At 37.5% G+C, this 14,545-nt stretch overlaps 1 protein-coding gene across 1 annotated transcript; it reads right to left on the bottom strand.

The window, feature by feature from the left end:
- Window positions 1-1,683: 1,683 nt before the first annotated feature.
- On the bottom strand, window positions 1,684-13,832 carry LOC311251248 (uncharacterized protein; the record flags this gene model as incomplete). Its single annotated transcript, XM_084343626.1, has 15 exons — window positions 1,684-1,706; window positions 1,959-2,258; window positions 2,430-2,705; window positions 2,878-3,144; window positions 4,023-4,055; window positions 4,360-4,404; window positions 9,112-9,162; window positions 9,282-9,355; window positions 9,449-9,464; window positions 9,962-10,228; window positions 11,032-11,087; window positions 11,196-11,532; window positions 11,685-11,951; window positions 12,739-13,008; window positions 13,811-13,832. The coding sequence occupies 15 exons, from the start codon at window positions 13,830-13,832 to the stop codon at window positions 1,684-1,686; spliced, it is 2,304 nt and encodes a 767-aa protein (XP_084199752.1).
- Window positions 13,833-14,545: the final 713 nt, after the last annotated feature.

Here is a 14,545-nt window from a genome sequence, read left to right as displayed (position 1 = left end):
GCAGCGGATCTCATCTGTACATTCATGTAAACAGCGCTGTCTTCTGGTTCATCATCCGTCCCTTTCAGAAGAATCAGATGAATGCATGAAAACCAACTTCCTGTACTTTGTTTAGACACTGCTGGCCGCCAAAGAGTTCTCAACTATTGCATGTAATTCTCACCACATAATTGAAAGGTAAAAGTATTTTAAGCTGAAAGAATTTTCAAAGCATAAATTACCATGTCCAGCTTCTTGACGGCCTCTGATTGTTTCATAGAGACAAACTTCACCTACAGAGGAATAAAAATCAGCACAAGGTTAGTTTATGATACCAACTGAACATCAACTCAGATTTTTTTGATTATTTAAAATATAATATGTGAAAAAAATAATGTATAGCCTAACTGCTTACCATGGAGAAGAGTGGAGTAATTAACATTCTCGTAGTCCACACGATCTGTGTTGGCGTTCTCAGACTGGACTGGTCTACAACACATGTCAAATGCAATACATTTATAAAGGAACATAAAAATACATTGATGTTATGTTCAAATTAGATGAGAGTGTTGCACCTACCTGTCAAAACATGAATCTGTGAAAGACATTTGTTGTTAGATGGTTGTTACGCTGCTATTCTATCTCATGAGATTAGAGTATGTGTGTGTATTTGAATAACAAAAAAAAATCTAATAATAGAAAAAGAAGGTCTCACCCTTGGACGCTCTGTAGCGAAACAACACCAGCAGAGGAATAACAAGAGCGATTCCACAAACCAGCCCAACAATCAACGGAACAGCAAACGAAGACCTTTCAGGCCCTGTTGCAATAAATAGTAAAAATGAACTGTTGGTTGAATTTGAAACCTCACTAAATCCTACACACACTGACATTAAAACAGAAGTACAGATCACCCATAAACCTACACAAATCTAATAAATGCTACATCCAATCCTCATCATAATCAGGTAAGGATGGCACTGCTAGCATACAGTACAGGTTTAATATCACAGTTTAAATACTTAACTATTTTTATTATTGAAAACATTTTATAACTTGAGAGATCATGAAGCAGAGTTTTGGACAAAACTCTTAATATGTTAGTGTTCTGTACTCCTCAACACACAATAGGATCATTAATATGAGAAAAAACAAATGTAATGAAATCATACCCTGTATAGTGATGTTGACTGCGTTGCTGAACTCTCCTGATCCAGACTCACACCAGTACACTGCATCACTCTGCCAGTAGCTCTTTAGTTTGCATGTTGATCCATTCATTGTCCCCCAGTAGGAGCAATCTGACGCGGGGTGGCCCTCAGTTAACCTCATCACTCTCCACTTAGTAGAGTTTCCCTCACAGCTCAGTGAGACAGAGTCAGAGATGACGTGTTGAACTCTGTCAGGACTCACTGTGAGAGACGCTGATGAGTGAATGTCTGAAAAACAACATGTGATAAGAGGTCAAACAGAGCACAAAGATCTTTAGATTTTAAACTCCACAATTCAAATATTCATTCGCTGAGGATTAGTGCAAACATTGAAACAAGCTGCAGTTTTGGTGAAATGATGATTGTTATCTTGAAACTTAAAATATGGTTTACTTCTTTGGTTTTTCATCTCCTGAATTTGACAGTTTTGTCTGTTTCAACACCTACATGACCACTAACCTACATGTCCTGCCTGTTGTGTAAGTAAAAGCAATCAGTATCCAAAGTAAAAGTACTCTATAAAAGTCAAAAGAAAAGGACAAAAGAAAAAAGTAAATTCTGTCCCATCCAGTCTGTAAAATCACCCAGTGAGGTGGAAAGGAGAAAGTTTGACTTGATGCTACTGAGACAGTAAAGATCATAAAGTCAAAACAGTCAATTCATTTCTTCCATATGAGCAGTATGAACATACTCAGCCAGTTATTAGTCAACCGCCAAGTTACTGTATGTTAATTACAGAGTTGATGACATAACACGAAACAGACTGACCTCCAGACCAGACGAACTTAGATATGCTAAATTGAGTTTTATACACTGGATCTCCTCTTCCAGCTTTACACAAATATCGTGCTGTGTGTGTCTGTCCATGAACAACGTAGGAGTCGTGTTTAGTTCCATCGGTGCTGCCAGGTAGCAGCTCAGCGCTGTAGACATTTTTTGGTAGTTTAGGAGCAGTCTTATACCAGTAGAACCTCCATCCTGCAGATTGATCTTTAACACTGCAGTTCAGAGTTACTGAGGCTCCAGCACTCAGCCATGATGGAGACACAGTGAGGACAGGCCGGGGTTCTGTTGGAAATGATTTTTCAAAATACAAACATGTATGTTAACATGAACAAATCAAATACATCCTGAACAAAATACAAACTGGAAGATTTCCACTTAAAATATATTTGAACCAAAACAGCCTTTTAATGAGCTGTGTAATCTTCACTTTGAAAGAAATGTGATGTGACTTACTGTCTGATACTGTCAGTTTGAAGGGATCACTCCAATCTGTTGAAGACTTTTCACTTTCCTTTCTGCCCTTACACCTGTAGTCTCCACTGTGGTATTCAGCAGCAAATCTAATGCTGAGTTCATTTTGATATGAAGGTTTTTCTGAGATGGTTGTTTTCCATTCATACTCCCACTCAGTGTCTCCTCCATCTTTGATCTCACATCTGAGAGTGATCGTCTCTCCTCTGTATATTTCAGACCAGTTTGGCTGCAGAGTCACAACAGCCTTGTTGTGAACTGTTCATGTTCAAGAATTCACAGTAAGGAAACAAAAATGACAAAGAGTTGGATCTACATCAAACAATATATCAAACAATATATCTAACAATATCTTCAGCTTTATCAAACGATAATTATGATTACAACAGAAATCTTTTAGTTGTGTTTTCAAAACAAATGTCATACTCACTGATTTTGTTGATAGTGATTGGATCACTGTACTCTGTGTAGTAAACTGGCTCTCCTCTTCCTCCTCTGCACCAGTAGACTCCTTCCTCCGAGACTCTGATTTGTCCAGCTGAGAGTTGAGTGGTCAGATGTTCAGATGTTTTCTCTCCTCTGTACCAGAAGTATTTCCAACCAGCTGATGATGGGTTCACAGAGCAGGTCAGGGTCACACTGCCCCCTACAGGAATGTTTCTGTCATCAGCCCTCAGTTCAACCTTTGGTCTGTTTGCTGTTTGATTTAGAACAAAGACATAGAAAAGGAAATCAATTAATTAGTGCAGCTCACACAGGTAAGACACACATGAATTGTTAGACTTAAATTTGCATTAATATTAACACTGAAGTTTTTGAACACTGAATACATATCAGTTTAAACCTGGTGAAGAACCTCTCTGGCATGTCATAACCCTCTCTCTTTTCTTGCGTTTCTTTATTTAAGTTGTAGGTTGCACTACTGAATGCTAAATTTGCACCACCATTGTTCCACGATGTAGGTAACTTACTGTACATTTGCCTGTGTATGATTATGTTTCTAAAGATGCAGTACTGTGTAATATGACAAATGTAACTCAACAGTTACATTAAAACAATTAATGCTGCAAATTCTTACAGAGGGTCACAACACTCTTCCAGAATACCAAAATACTGATAGCCTTCCATAGGATGCATTAAGTACAGAGACTTGACTGCAGCAGTAAGGAGGAATATTTTATAATTTGATTATAGCACTGACACTTTTTGACTTTTGCAGCTCTGAGAGATGAAACTCAAAAACAACCTGTGGCAGCCATGTAAGTACCTATAATGAGAGAGATGATTGGAACCGCATGTTGACAGTTAAGTGTAATTAAAAACTATGTTACTTCACGATTAAGTAATAAATCAAATAAAGAAACCTGTACAATTAGAACAAAATCACTCATACCTTAAATAGGTCATGAATGTAGTCATTGCAAAATGTGTATTGTTACATGGAGTACAATGACATGTACATGAAAAAACAAATGCAAAAAGAGGAACTGATCAGTGAGAGTGATACAATAGGTGATAAACAGGGGAAAAAAATATAAGTAAATATTTGTAAACAGATAAAAGACAATTGCTCACCTTTAGCATGTCCGTAGAGGAGTGTATTCAGCACTAAAATAAAGATGTAAAGTTGATTAGACAATAATCACAAGTATTTAAAAAACCAGCTGGAGTTTCATCAACTTCTTAACATTTGACAGCATCACACGTTTCTGTGATGATATTCTATCACAGAGGAAAGAAACAAATAAAAAGATCTCTCATATTCATTACAATATCTGTATCTCTATCTAAATACTGTACATGCATTGTGGCAAAAGCCAAATCAGCAACAGAGCTCATATGTGTAAAACAAACATGTTAATGAGTCTGACACTGAAAGTCAAAAAATGAAAAAAGTGATAGATGTACTCACAGAATAACCCCAGTGCACAGAGCAAAATGTGGCCCATCTTCACATCTGGCACAAACAGTCTGCTTCTGAGAGAAATGTTTTCCTCAAATAGAGAAGTTAATGACAAAAGAATTTTTCTTCAACTTCTTCATCTGATAAAGTGTCTTACCTTCCTTCCCTTTTTCACATAATTCTTACAACACATGTTTACACTTCCTGCCAACTGCAAAGATATATTCACTCAATTTTGTGCAAAACTTTGTGTCTAGGAAAGAATGTTACATTAAAATATGGCATAAGCATCAGCGCCAATAAGTTCCTGATATGGGGACCCCCTCTTGGAGCCATTATTATAAGTAGGGCCCGACCGATATGGATCGGCCGATTTTATTATTTTTTTTATAAAGTTTTAAAATTTTATTAATTTAAGTAATATATCTACATTTTTACTTTTTTTTTTTAACAAATGGCTGCTTTTGAGACTTTCAGACACGTCTACAAAGAATTAAAGGCAGAAAAATAATTTCAAAACCTTTTTATTGCTGAGTCAACCAGCATATTAACACAACCATCCAACATTAGGCCTACAACAAGGTACCATTAGCTAACTGCTCTTCATGCCGACAGGAAGACCGACTGATCATCTCAGTAATATATCACAGATTTATCATGAATCAAACTCGGACCAGAAAAGCGTTTTCAACTACTCGCCTGCAACATTGATCATCTCATCACAATGCGATGTTCTGCTGGGAAACCTTGGGTGCTGGCATTCATGTGAGTGCCACTTGACATGCACCACCCATCCAAACACTGTTGTGGACCAAGTACACCCCCACATCACAACAACACTACCCGATGGCAGTGGCCCCCCAGCAGGACAATGTGCCCTGACACACCGCAAACGCTGCTCAGGAACAGCTTGAGGAACACAATAAAGGGCCCAAGGTGTTGACCGGGCCTCCAAATTCCCCGGATCCCAATCTGATCGAGCATCTGTAAGACATGCTGGAGAAGGTCTGATCCATGGAGGCCCCATCCCCCAACATACAGGACCAGGAGGAGCCACTATAAAACGCCCTGCTGCCAGACACCACAGGAAACCCTCAGAGGTCTTAAAGGAATAGTTCACTCTAGAACGAAATTCAGTCATTATCGACTCACCCTCATGCTGATGAGAAGTCTGGTGTAGTTTTTTATTCCTCAAAGTGCAGCTGGAGACCCGCGGGGGTACCCTCCTGCAGTAAAAATCCATATAACTGGCGTAAATGGTGTCCGAGACAAAAAGGTCCGTAAAACTACACAAACACCTTGTAATATTTGTCCATACTGCTCGTCTGCTGCAATCCAAGTGTCCTGAAGTGGCGACATCCAGAGTTTACTCGAAACTACGTCATTTAGTACATTTTTCTAGCCTAAACAGTCACTATACTATATTTGCCTCCTGTGGGCACGCGAGGTCTCCCTCACAGCCGCTTGCACTACGGAAGCAGCGCCAGACAAGATCAACAGAACTCGCGATAGATACACACCGGTATTTACATCTTGCTGTGAGTTTCAAAGTTTCAAATCACTAGTGCAGGCAGATCCCTCTTATGTTTGTGTGTTACTCGGTCGCTCACAGCTGCTGCCAACCAAACATCAGATGAACAATAGTGTGAGCAATTTGACAGCAGATTATATGAAAGATATTCAACTGTTATGTTGGATTTTATTTTCTGATGATTTCTGCTGAATTTGCTTTTGTGTTTATACTTGTTTTGTATTTACATGTTTTATTTTGTTGCAATTATGTAATAATTTTGCAGGTTAGATGGCTTGTAACTATGTAAGTGTATTTTCACACTTGTTAAACTTGTGTAGATACATGCCAGCCAACACTTCAGATTTGTCCATCTGTTCTCCCGATTGTTAATTTCTCCCAATTTCATCTGCTGTTACCAAAGCATATGGTTTATCTCGACGTGTAGCCTATGTGTCAGTATAACAACATGGCAAATAAATTGTTTCATTTCATTCAGATTAGATGAGGAATCACTCGAAAAAATGTCAACACCTAAAGTGATATGCTGTCATAAATATATGCGTTATGTAGCACCCTTAGCCTGACTAGAAGAAACACATTGACACTTACACTCTCTCTCTCTAGGTTCGGAGAGTTGGACCCCTAAATTATTCAAGTGAGAGAACATGAAGTTGAAAGTTGATACTCAATAGCTCCACCTGAACTGTATTCCACTATAGCTGTGTGTTGGAACTTAGCTTTACTGCTGGTAACTTTAATTATCCTCTCAATCTTACCATACTGTCCCAAGTAATCGTATACTTCATCATCTACATCACTACCAGTTACACCACTTACAAGCAGCGACTTAGGCACTTTAACATTTTCAGATATAACTGTATCCATTTTTGTATTAGTACCACAGTTTTATGCAAGTAAATGATATCAATGTTCACAGAAAAAACACAATAAAATGTCACACTGCTCAACCTCACATTCAAGGATTTAAACCAACTCCTATTTTATTACTTTTAATAATTATTTTTAATATTTAGGAATTCCTAATAACCACACCTGCCCTACCATCCATTCCCAACACAATCTACACATAGTGTAGAAACATAACCATTACTCTCTATTCAATCACAAATGACATCTTTCTACTTTCACTTTTCACTCTAAATATCTCTCATATCTATACCCAGGTGTAGGATATACAGTATTCAAATCAATTTAAATGAGTCTGTATACATTTACAGTACAGTATAAGTATTTTTACCATGACAGTTACTCACAATGAACTTATATTTTAACATAAATGCACTTATTTATCTTCATAAAGCACTATTTATATTTTTAAACAGCTCCTTTAATCACTATTTATCTTGTTAACTGTAACATATTTCTCCCTTTAACCTTTTTAATCATAAACGAACAGTATCAATTCACTCTTTTTTAACCAAAATGAATAAACAACTTCAGTGCAATGAAACAGATATGCGTTTCAGTTATCAGAAAACAATAATTATCACAACCTGCCACATTATCAACACAAATCTGCATCATATGCTGTCTCTATTTCTCTAATAATTGCAGTAGCGGCACGTTAGCTTACCCAGTTACACCGTTAGCCCTCACGTCACATTTTACAGGTAACACCCGAGCTAGCATAACGGCAGCACCAACTTCGCGCCAGCATCGCGCAACTTAGCTTGCGATCTTTTTAAAGTCAGTTTACATGGTTCACAATGATACAGAGAGTATCACGGTGGGTTCAAACATTAGGAAACACTCCTGTAGCTCCGATTGGTTTAAGAAAAGTATCTCAATGCGCGGCATTTTCACACAACAAGCTACATCAACAAGCTCACACGGTGAACGGCTCCTCTTATCCAGCGTACTACACAAGACTCGTTCCTAACAAGCAAGCGACCAGTTAGTCACATGATTCAAGGGGTTTTTAATCATTTTGCAGCTTCTACACTGTATTTTCTCACCAAGGCTCGTCAGCTTGTATATCGGTGGGTGCTCAGTCAGCGGCTCGGCTCAGAGTGAGCGCACGCTGCGTGATCTTGACAATGAGTCAAGGGCTGATGCGCCGCCCTGTGGTGGGCATGGTAAACACTTAAATGACATAAATGGGTTTAGTAGCCATGTGGGTTACAATTTGTTTACAATAATAGTGTTTTTATCTACAATCTTTTTTTATGAAAGAAATTGTTAGAAACTCTGCTGACAGCAAGTTTATTGATGCTTATAAAGGTCAACAAACTTTTAAAAACACAAAATAAAAAGTAAAATCCATCCAGGTGAAACTAAAATACAGAAAGTATCAAACCATTTTCAGAATGACAGAAGACAACTTGTATGTGTAACAGAATGTGTTTTTCATGTATAATACTTTAATTGATGTCAATATGTAAGGCGCTTTAATCAAAAAACTTCAAAAGATGGCAACTTTAAAGTCAAGAGTATCGAGGCGCAAAATATTTGTTTTTTGGAACAACAAACAATAACAAAGGTATCTACAGGAGTTTTGAAAAAAATAAAAAAACACAACAAAAGAAGAAATACTGAACTAAACAACAAAACATTACAATATTACATGTGATAATCTGTAGAAAATTCAAACCATATGATATATTTCTTTTAAATGTCCTGCTATAAGATTAACTTTCACAAAATGCTGTGCGGTATTTGGACAGCAGAGGTGCATATAATGATAACATAAAAAGCTCTAAATACAAACATGTAGTTTACCATGTTGTCATCCATTCCATCAGTTTTGTTGATGGAGATATTTTAATTGACCTGGAAGAAAACCAAAGCAAAAGGTAATCTAACATTCAAGGATATGACATTTTAACCAGTTATTTCATATAATGTGACAGTGACAGACCATTTCAGAACCATACTATCTATGGCTGTATTACATTTATATTCTGTATGAAGTCTGTTGTACTTGACTGTGACTGTACCTGCAGCGGATCTCGTCTGTACATTCATGTAAACAGCGCTGTCCTCTGGTTCATCATCCGTCCCTTTCAGAAGAATCAAATGAATGCATGAAAACCAACTTCCTGTACTTTGTGTTGGACACTGCTGGCCTACAAAGAGTTCTCAACTATTGCATGTAATTCTCACCACACAAAGCAAAGCACTCGTTTTTCTTTTTTTAAAGATCAATCAAACAATATGAAATATCATTGGTCCAATTTGAAATGTAAGTATATTTTGAAAGTTAAAGTTTGTCAAGGCATCAGTTGTACCATGTTCAGCTTCTTGAAGGCCTCTGATTGTTTCATACAGACAAACATCACCTACAGAGAAAAAAAAAATCAAGTCAAGGTTAATTTGTGATACTAATTAACCTTCCTCAGATGTTTTCAATTATTAAAATTATATTATCTAAAACATAAAGTTAAGTTTAACTGCTTACCATAGAGAAGAGCGGAGTAATTATCATTCTCATAGTCCACACGATCTGTGTTGGCGTTCTCAGACTGGACTGGTCTACAACACGTATCAGATACAATACATTTAAATAGGAACATAAACATGTGTTGATGTTATGTTCAAAATGAGATGAGAGAGTGTTGCACCTACCTGACAAAGCATGAATCTGTGAAAAAGACATTTGTTGTTAGATGGTTGTTATACTGCTATTCTATCTCATGTGATCAGAGTATGTGTGTGTATTTGAATAATTAAAAATCATCTTATAACAGACGAAGAAGGTCTCACCATTGGACGCTCTGTGGCGAACCAACACCAGCAGAGGAATTACAAGAACAATACCACAGATCAGCCCAATAATCAACGGTACAGCAAACCTTTCACGCCCTGTTGCAATAAATAGTAAAAATGAACTGATAATGAACTTGTATCATGGAATGTTTCTAAAACTGAATTTACAAAGTGCTGAATCCAACAGGTGAAGTTATCTGAAACTAAAACTACTTTGAATTCTAACTATGTTTATTAATTGAAAACATTTTATTACTTCAGAAATCATGAAGCAGTGTGTTGGACAAAACTCTTAATATGTCAGTGTCCTGTACGCCTCACCACACAATGGGATCATTATTATTAGAAAAAACAAATAAAGTGAAATCATACCCTGTATAGTGATGTTGACTGCGTTGCTGAACTCCCCAGATCCATACTCACACCAGTACACTGCATCACTGGGCCTGTTACTGTTTATTTTGCATGTTGAACCAGTCATTGTCCCCCAGCTGGAGCAGTATGACGCGGTGTGGCCCTCAGTTAACCTCATCACTCTCCACTTAGTAGAGTTTCCCTCACAGCTCAGTGAGACAGAGTCAGAGATGAAGTGTTGAGCTCTGTCAGGACTCACTGTGAGAGACGCTGATGAGTGAAAATCTGAAAAACAACATGTGATAAGAGGTCAAACAGAGCACAGAGATCTTTAGATTATAAACTCCACAAATCAAATATTCATTTGCTGAGGATTAGTGCAAACATTGAAACAAGGTGCAGTTTTGGTGAAATTATAATTTTTATTTTGAAACTTAAAATATGGTTTACTTCTTTGGTTTTTCATTTCCTGAATTTGACAGTTTTGTCTGTTTCAACACCTACATGACCACTAACCACATGTGTTTTGACTCTACATGTCCTGCCTGTTGTGTAAGTAAAAGCAATCAGTATCCAAAGTAAAAGTACTCTATAAAAGTCAAAAGAAAAGGACAAAAGAAAAAAGTAAATTCTTTCCCATCCAGTCTGTAAAATCACCCAGTAAGGTGGAAAAGAGAAAGTTTGACTTGATGCTACTGAGACAGTAAAGATCATAAGGTCACAACAAGCAATTCATTTCTTCCATATGAGCAGTATGAACATAGACAGCCAGTTATTAGTCAACCGCCAAGTTACTGTATGTTAATTACAGAGTTGATGACATAACACGAAACAGACTGACCTCCAGACCAGACGAACTTAGATGAACTGTAATGAGTTCTATACACTGGACGTCCTCTTCCAGCTTTACACAAATATCGTGCTGTGTGTGTCTGTCCATGAACAATGTAGGAGTGGTGTTTAGGTCCATAAGTTCTGCCAGGTAGCAGCATAAAGCGGTAGAAGTTTTTTGATAGTTTAGGAACAGCCTTATACCAGTAGAACCTCCATCCTGTAAATTGATCTTTAACACTGCAGTTCAGAGTTACTGAGGCTCCGGCACTCAGCCATGATGGAGACACAGTGAGGACAGGCCGGGGTGGGGCTGGAAAATGATTTTTCAAAATTCAAACATGTATGTTAACATGAACAAATCAAATACATCCTCAACAAAATACAAACTGGAAGATTTCCATTTAAAATATATGTGAACCAAAACAGCCTTTTAATGAGCTGTATAATCTTCACTTTGAAAGAAATGTGATGTGACTTACTGTCTGATACTGTCAGTTTGAAGGGATCACTCCAATCTGTTGAAGACTTTTCACTTTTCTTTCTGCCCTTACACCTGTAGTCTCCACTGTGGGATGCAGAAACAGATCTAATGTTGTGTTCATTTTGATTTGAAGGTTTTTCTGAGCTGGTTGTTTTCCATTCATAGTCCCACTCAGTGTCTCCTCCATCTTTGATCTCACATCTGAGAGTGATCGTCTCTCCTCTGTATATTTCAGACCAGTTTGGCTGCAGAGTCACAACAGCCTTGTTGTGAACTGTTCATGTTCAAGAATTCACAGTAAGGAAACAAAAATGACAAAAAGTTGGACCTACATCAAATTATAATACCTTCATCTTTATCAAAAAATAATTATGATTACAACATTCATTTATTAATTATGTTTAAAAAAACAAATGTCAAACTCACCATTTTTGTTGATAGTGATTGGATCACTGTACTCTGTGTAGTTAACTGGCTCTCCTCTTCCTCCTCTGCACCAGTAGACTCCTTCCTCTGAGACTCTGATTTGTCCAGCTGAGAGTTGAGTGGTCAGATGTTCAGAGGTTTTCTCTCCTCTGTACCAGAAGTATTTCCAACCAGCTGATGATTGGTTCACAGAGCAGGTCAGGGTCACACTGCCCCCTACAGGAATGTCTCTGTCATCAGCCCTTTGTTCAGCCTTTGGTCTGTTTGCTGTTTGATTTAGAACAAAGTCATAAAAAAGGAAATGTATAAAGTAGTGCAGCCCACACAGGAAAGAATTACTTGAATTGTTAGACTTAAATTTGCATTAATATTAACACTGAATTTTTTGAGTGCTGAATACATAAGAAGAGAAGAGCCTCTGTGGCATGTCATAACCCTCTCTCTTTTCCTGTGTTTCCTTACCTAATATTTAAGTTGCACTACTGAATGCTAAATTTGTGAAGAAAAAATCTTGTGGCATTGTTGAAAGACAACTGCATTCTGACTGTGAGGGTCACAACAGTGTCTCAGAATACCAAAATACTGATAACCTTCCACAGGATGCATTAAGTACAGAGACTCGACTGTTTGACTGCAGCAGTATTAAGGAATATTTTATAATTTGATTATAGCACTGACACTTTTTGACTTTGGCAGCTCTGAGAGATAAAACTTAAAAACAGACTGTGGCAGACATGTAAGTACCTCAAGTGAGAGAGATGATTGGAACAGCATGCTGTGGGAGGCCACTAAACCCTGCACACATTGACATTAAAACTGAAGTACAGATCACCTACAAACCTAATGCATGCTACATCAAATCTTTATCATAATGAGGTGAGGCTGGCACTGCCAGCATGAAGTACAGGCTTAATTAAATTTTTAACTACATTTAATTATTGAAAACATTTTATTACTTTATTTATCATGACGCAGAGTACAGAACAAAACTCTTAAAATGGGATCATCAGTGGGATCATTTATATTAGAAAGAACAAAAGTAATGAAATCATACCCTGTATAGTGATGTTGACTGCATTGCTGAACTCCCCTGATCCAGACTCACACCAGTACACCGCATCACTCTGCCAGTTACTCTTAAGTTTGCATGTTGATCCATTCATTGACCCCCAGGTGGTGCAGTCTGACAGGTAGCTGTCCTCAGTTGATAACCTCCTCACTCTCCACTCAGTAGAGTTTCCCTCACAGCTCAGTGAGACAGAGTCAGAGGTGAAGTGTTGAGCTCTGTCAGGACTCACTTTGAGAGACGCTGATGAGTGAAAATCTGAAAAACAACATGTGATAAGAGGTCAAACAGAGCACAGAGGTCTTTAGATTATAAACTCCACAATTCAAATATTCATTTGCTGAGGATTAGTGCAAACATTGAAACAAGCTGCAGTTTTGGTGAAATTATGATTTTTATCTTGAAACTTAAAATATGGTTTACTTCTTTGGTTTTTCATTTCCTGAATTTGACAGTTTTGTCTGTCTCAACACCTACATGACCACTAACCACATGTGTTTTGACTCTACATGTCCTGCCTGTTGTGTAAGTAAAAGCAATCAGTATCCAAAGTAAAAGTACTCTATAAAAGTCAAAAGAAAAGGACAAAAGAGAAAAGTAAATTCTGTCCCATCCAGTCTGTAAAATCACCCAGTGAGGTGGAAAAGAGAAAGTTTGACTTGATGCTACTGAGACAGTAAAGATCATAAGGTCACAACAGTCAATTCATTTCTTCCATATGAGCATTATTACATTAACAGCCAGTTATTAGTCAACTGCCAAGTTATTGTATGTTAATTACAGAGTTGATGACATAACACGAAACAGACTGACCTCCAGACCAGACAAACTTAGGTTTACTGTAATCAGTGTAAGACACTGGATCTCCTCTTCCAGCTCTGCACATATATCCTGCTGTGTGTGTCTGTCCATGAACAATGTAGGAATCCTGTTCAGTCCCACTGCTGCTGCCAGGTAGCAGCTCATAGCTGTAGAAGTTGTCTGGTTGATCAGAAACAGTCTTATACCAGTAGAAGCTCCATCCTGCAGATTGATCTTCAACACTGCAGTTCAGAGTTACTGAGGCTCCAGCACTCAGCCATGATGGAGACACAGTGAGGACAGGCCGGGGTGCTGTTGGAAATGATTGTTAAAATACAAACATATATGTTAACATGAATGAATCAAATAAATCCTAAACAAAATACAAACTGGAAGATTTCCATTTAAAATATATGACAACCAAAACTGCCTTTTAATGAGCTGTATAATCTTCACTTTGAAAGCAATATGAAGAGTAAATATTTAAAAACAGATAAAAGAACATTGATCACCTTCAGCATGTCCGTAGAGGAGTGTATTCAGCACTGAAATAAAGATGAAAAGTTGATGAGACAATAATCACAAGTATTTAAAATCCAGCTGAAGTTTCATCAGCATCTGAAGAATCGACAGTATCACACATTTCTGTGATGATATTCTACCACAGAGGAAAGAAACAAATAAAAAGATCTCTCATATTCATTACAATATCTTGGACTAAAAACTGTACATGCATTGTGGCAAAAGCCAACTTTGCAACAGAGCTCATGTGTGTAAAGCAACCATGTTAATGAGTCTGACACTGAAAGTCAAAAAATGAAAAAAGTGACAGATGTACTCACAGAATAACCCCAGCGCACAGAGCAAAATGTGGCCCATCTTCACATCTGGCACAAACACTGCTTCTGTGAGAAATATCTTCTTCAAATAGAGAAGTTAATGATAACAGAATTTCTCTTCAACGTCATCATCTGATAAAGTGTCTTATCTTCCT

Source organism: Pagrus pagrus, assembly GCF_965226575.1.
Source record: "Pagrus pagrus genome assembly, chromosome: 22".
Lineage (NCBI taxonomy): Eukaryota > Metazoa > Chordata > Actinopteri > Spariformes > Sparidae > Pagrus > Pagrus pagrus.
Note: the sequence above shows the minus strand (reverse complement) of the source record. Positions and strands in the feature narration are given on the sequence as shown.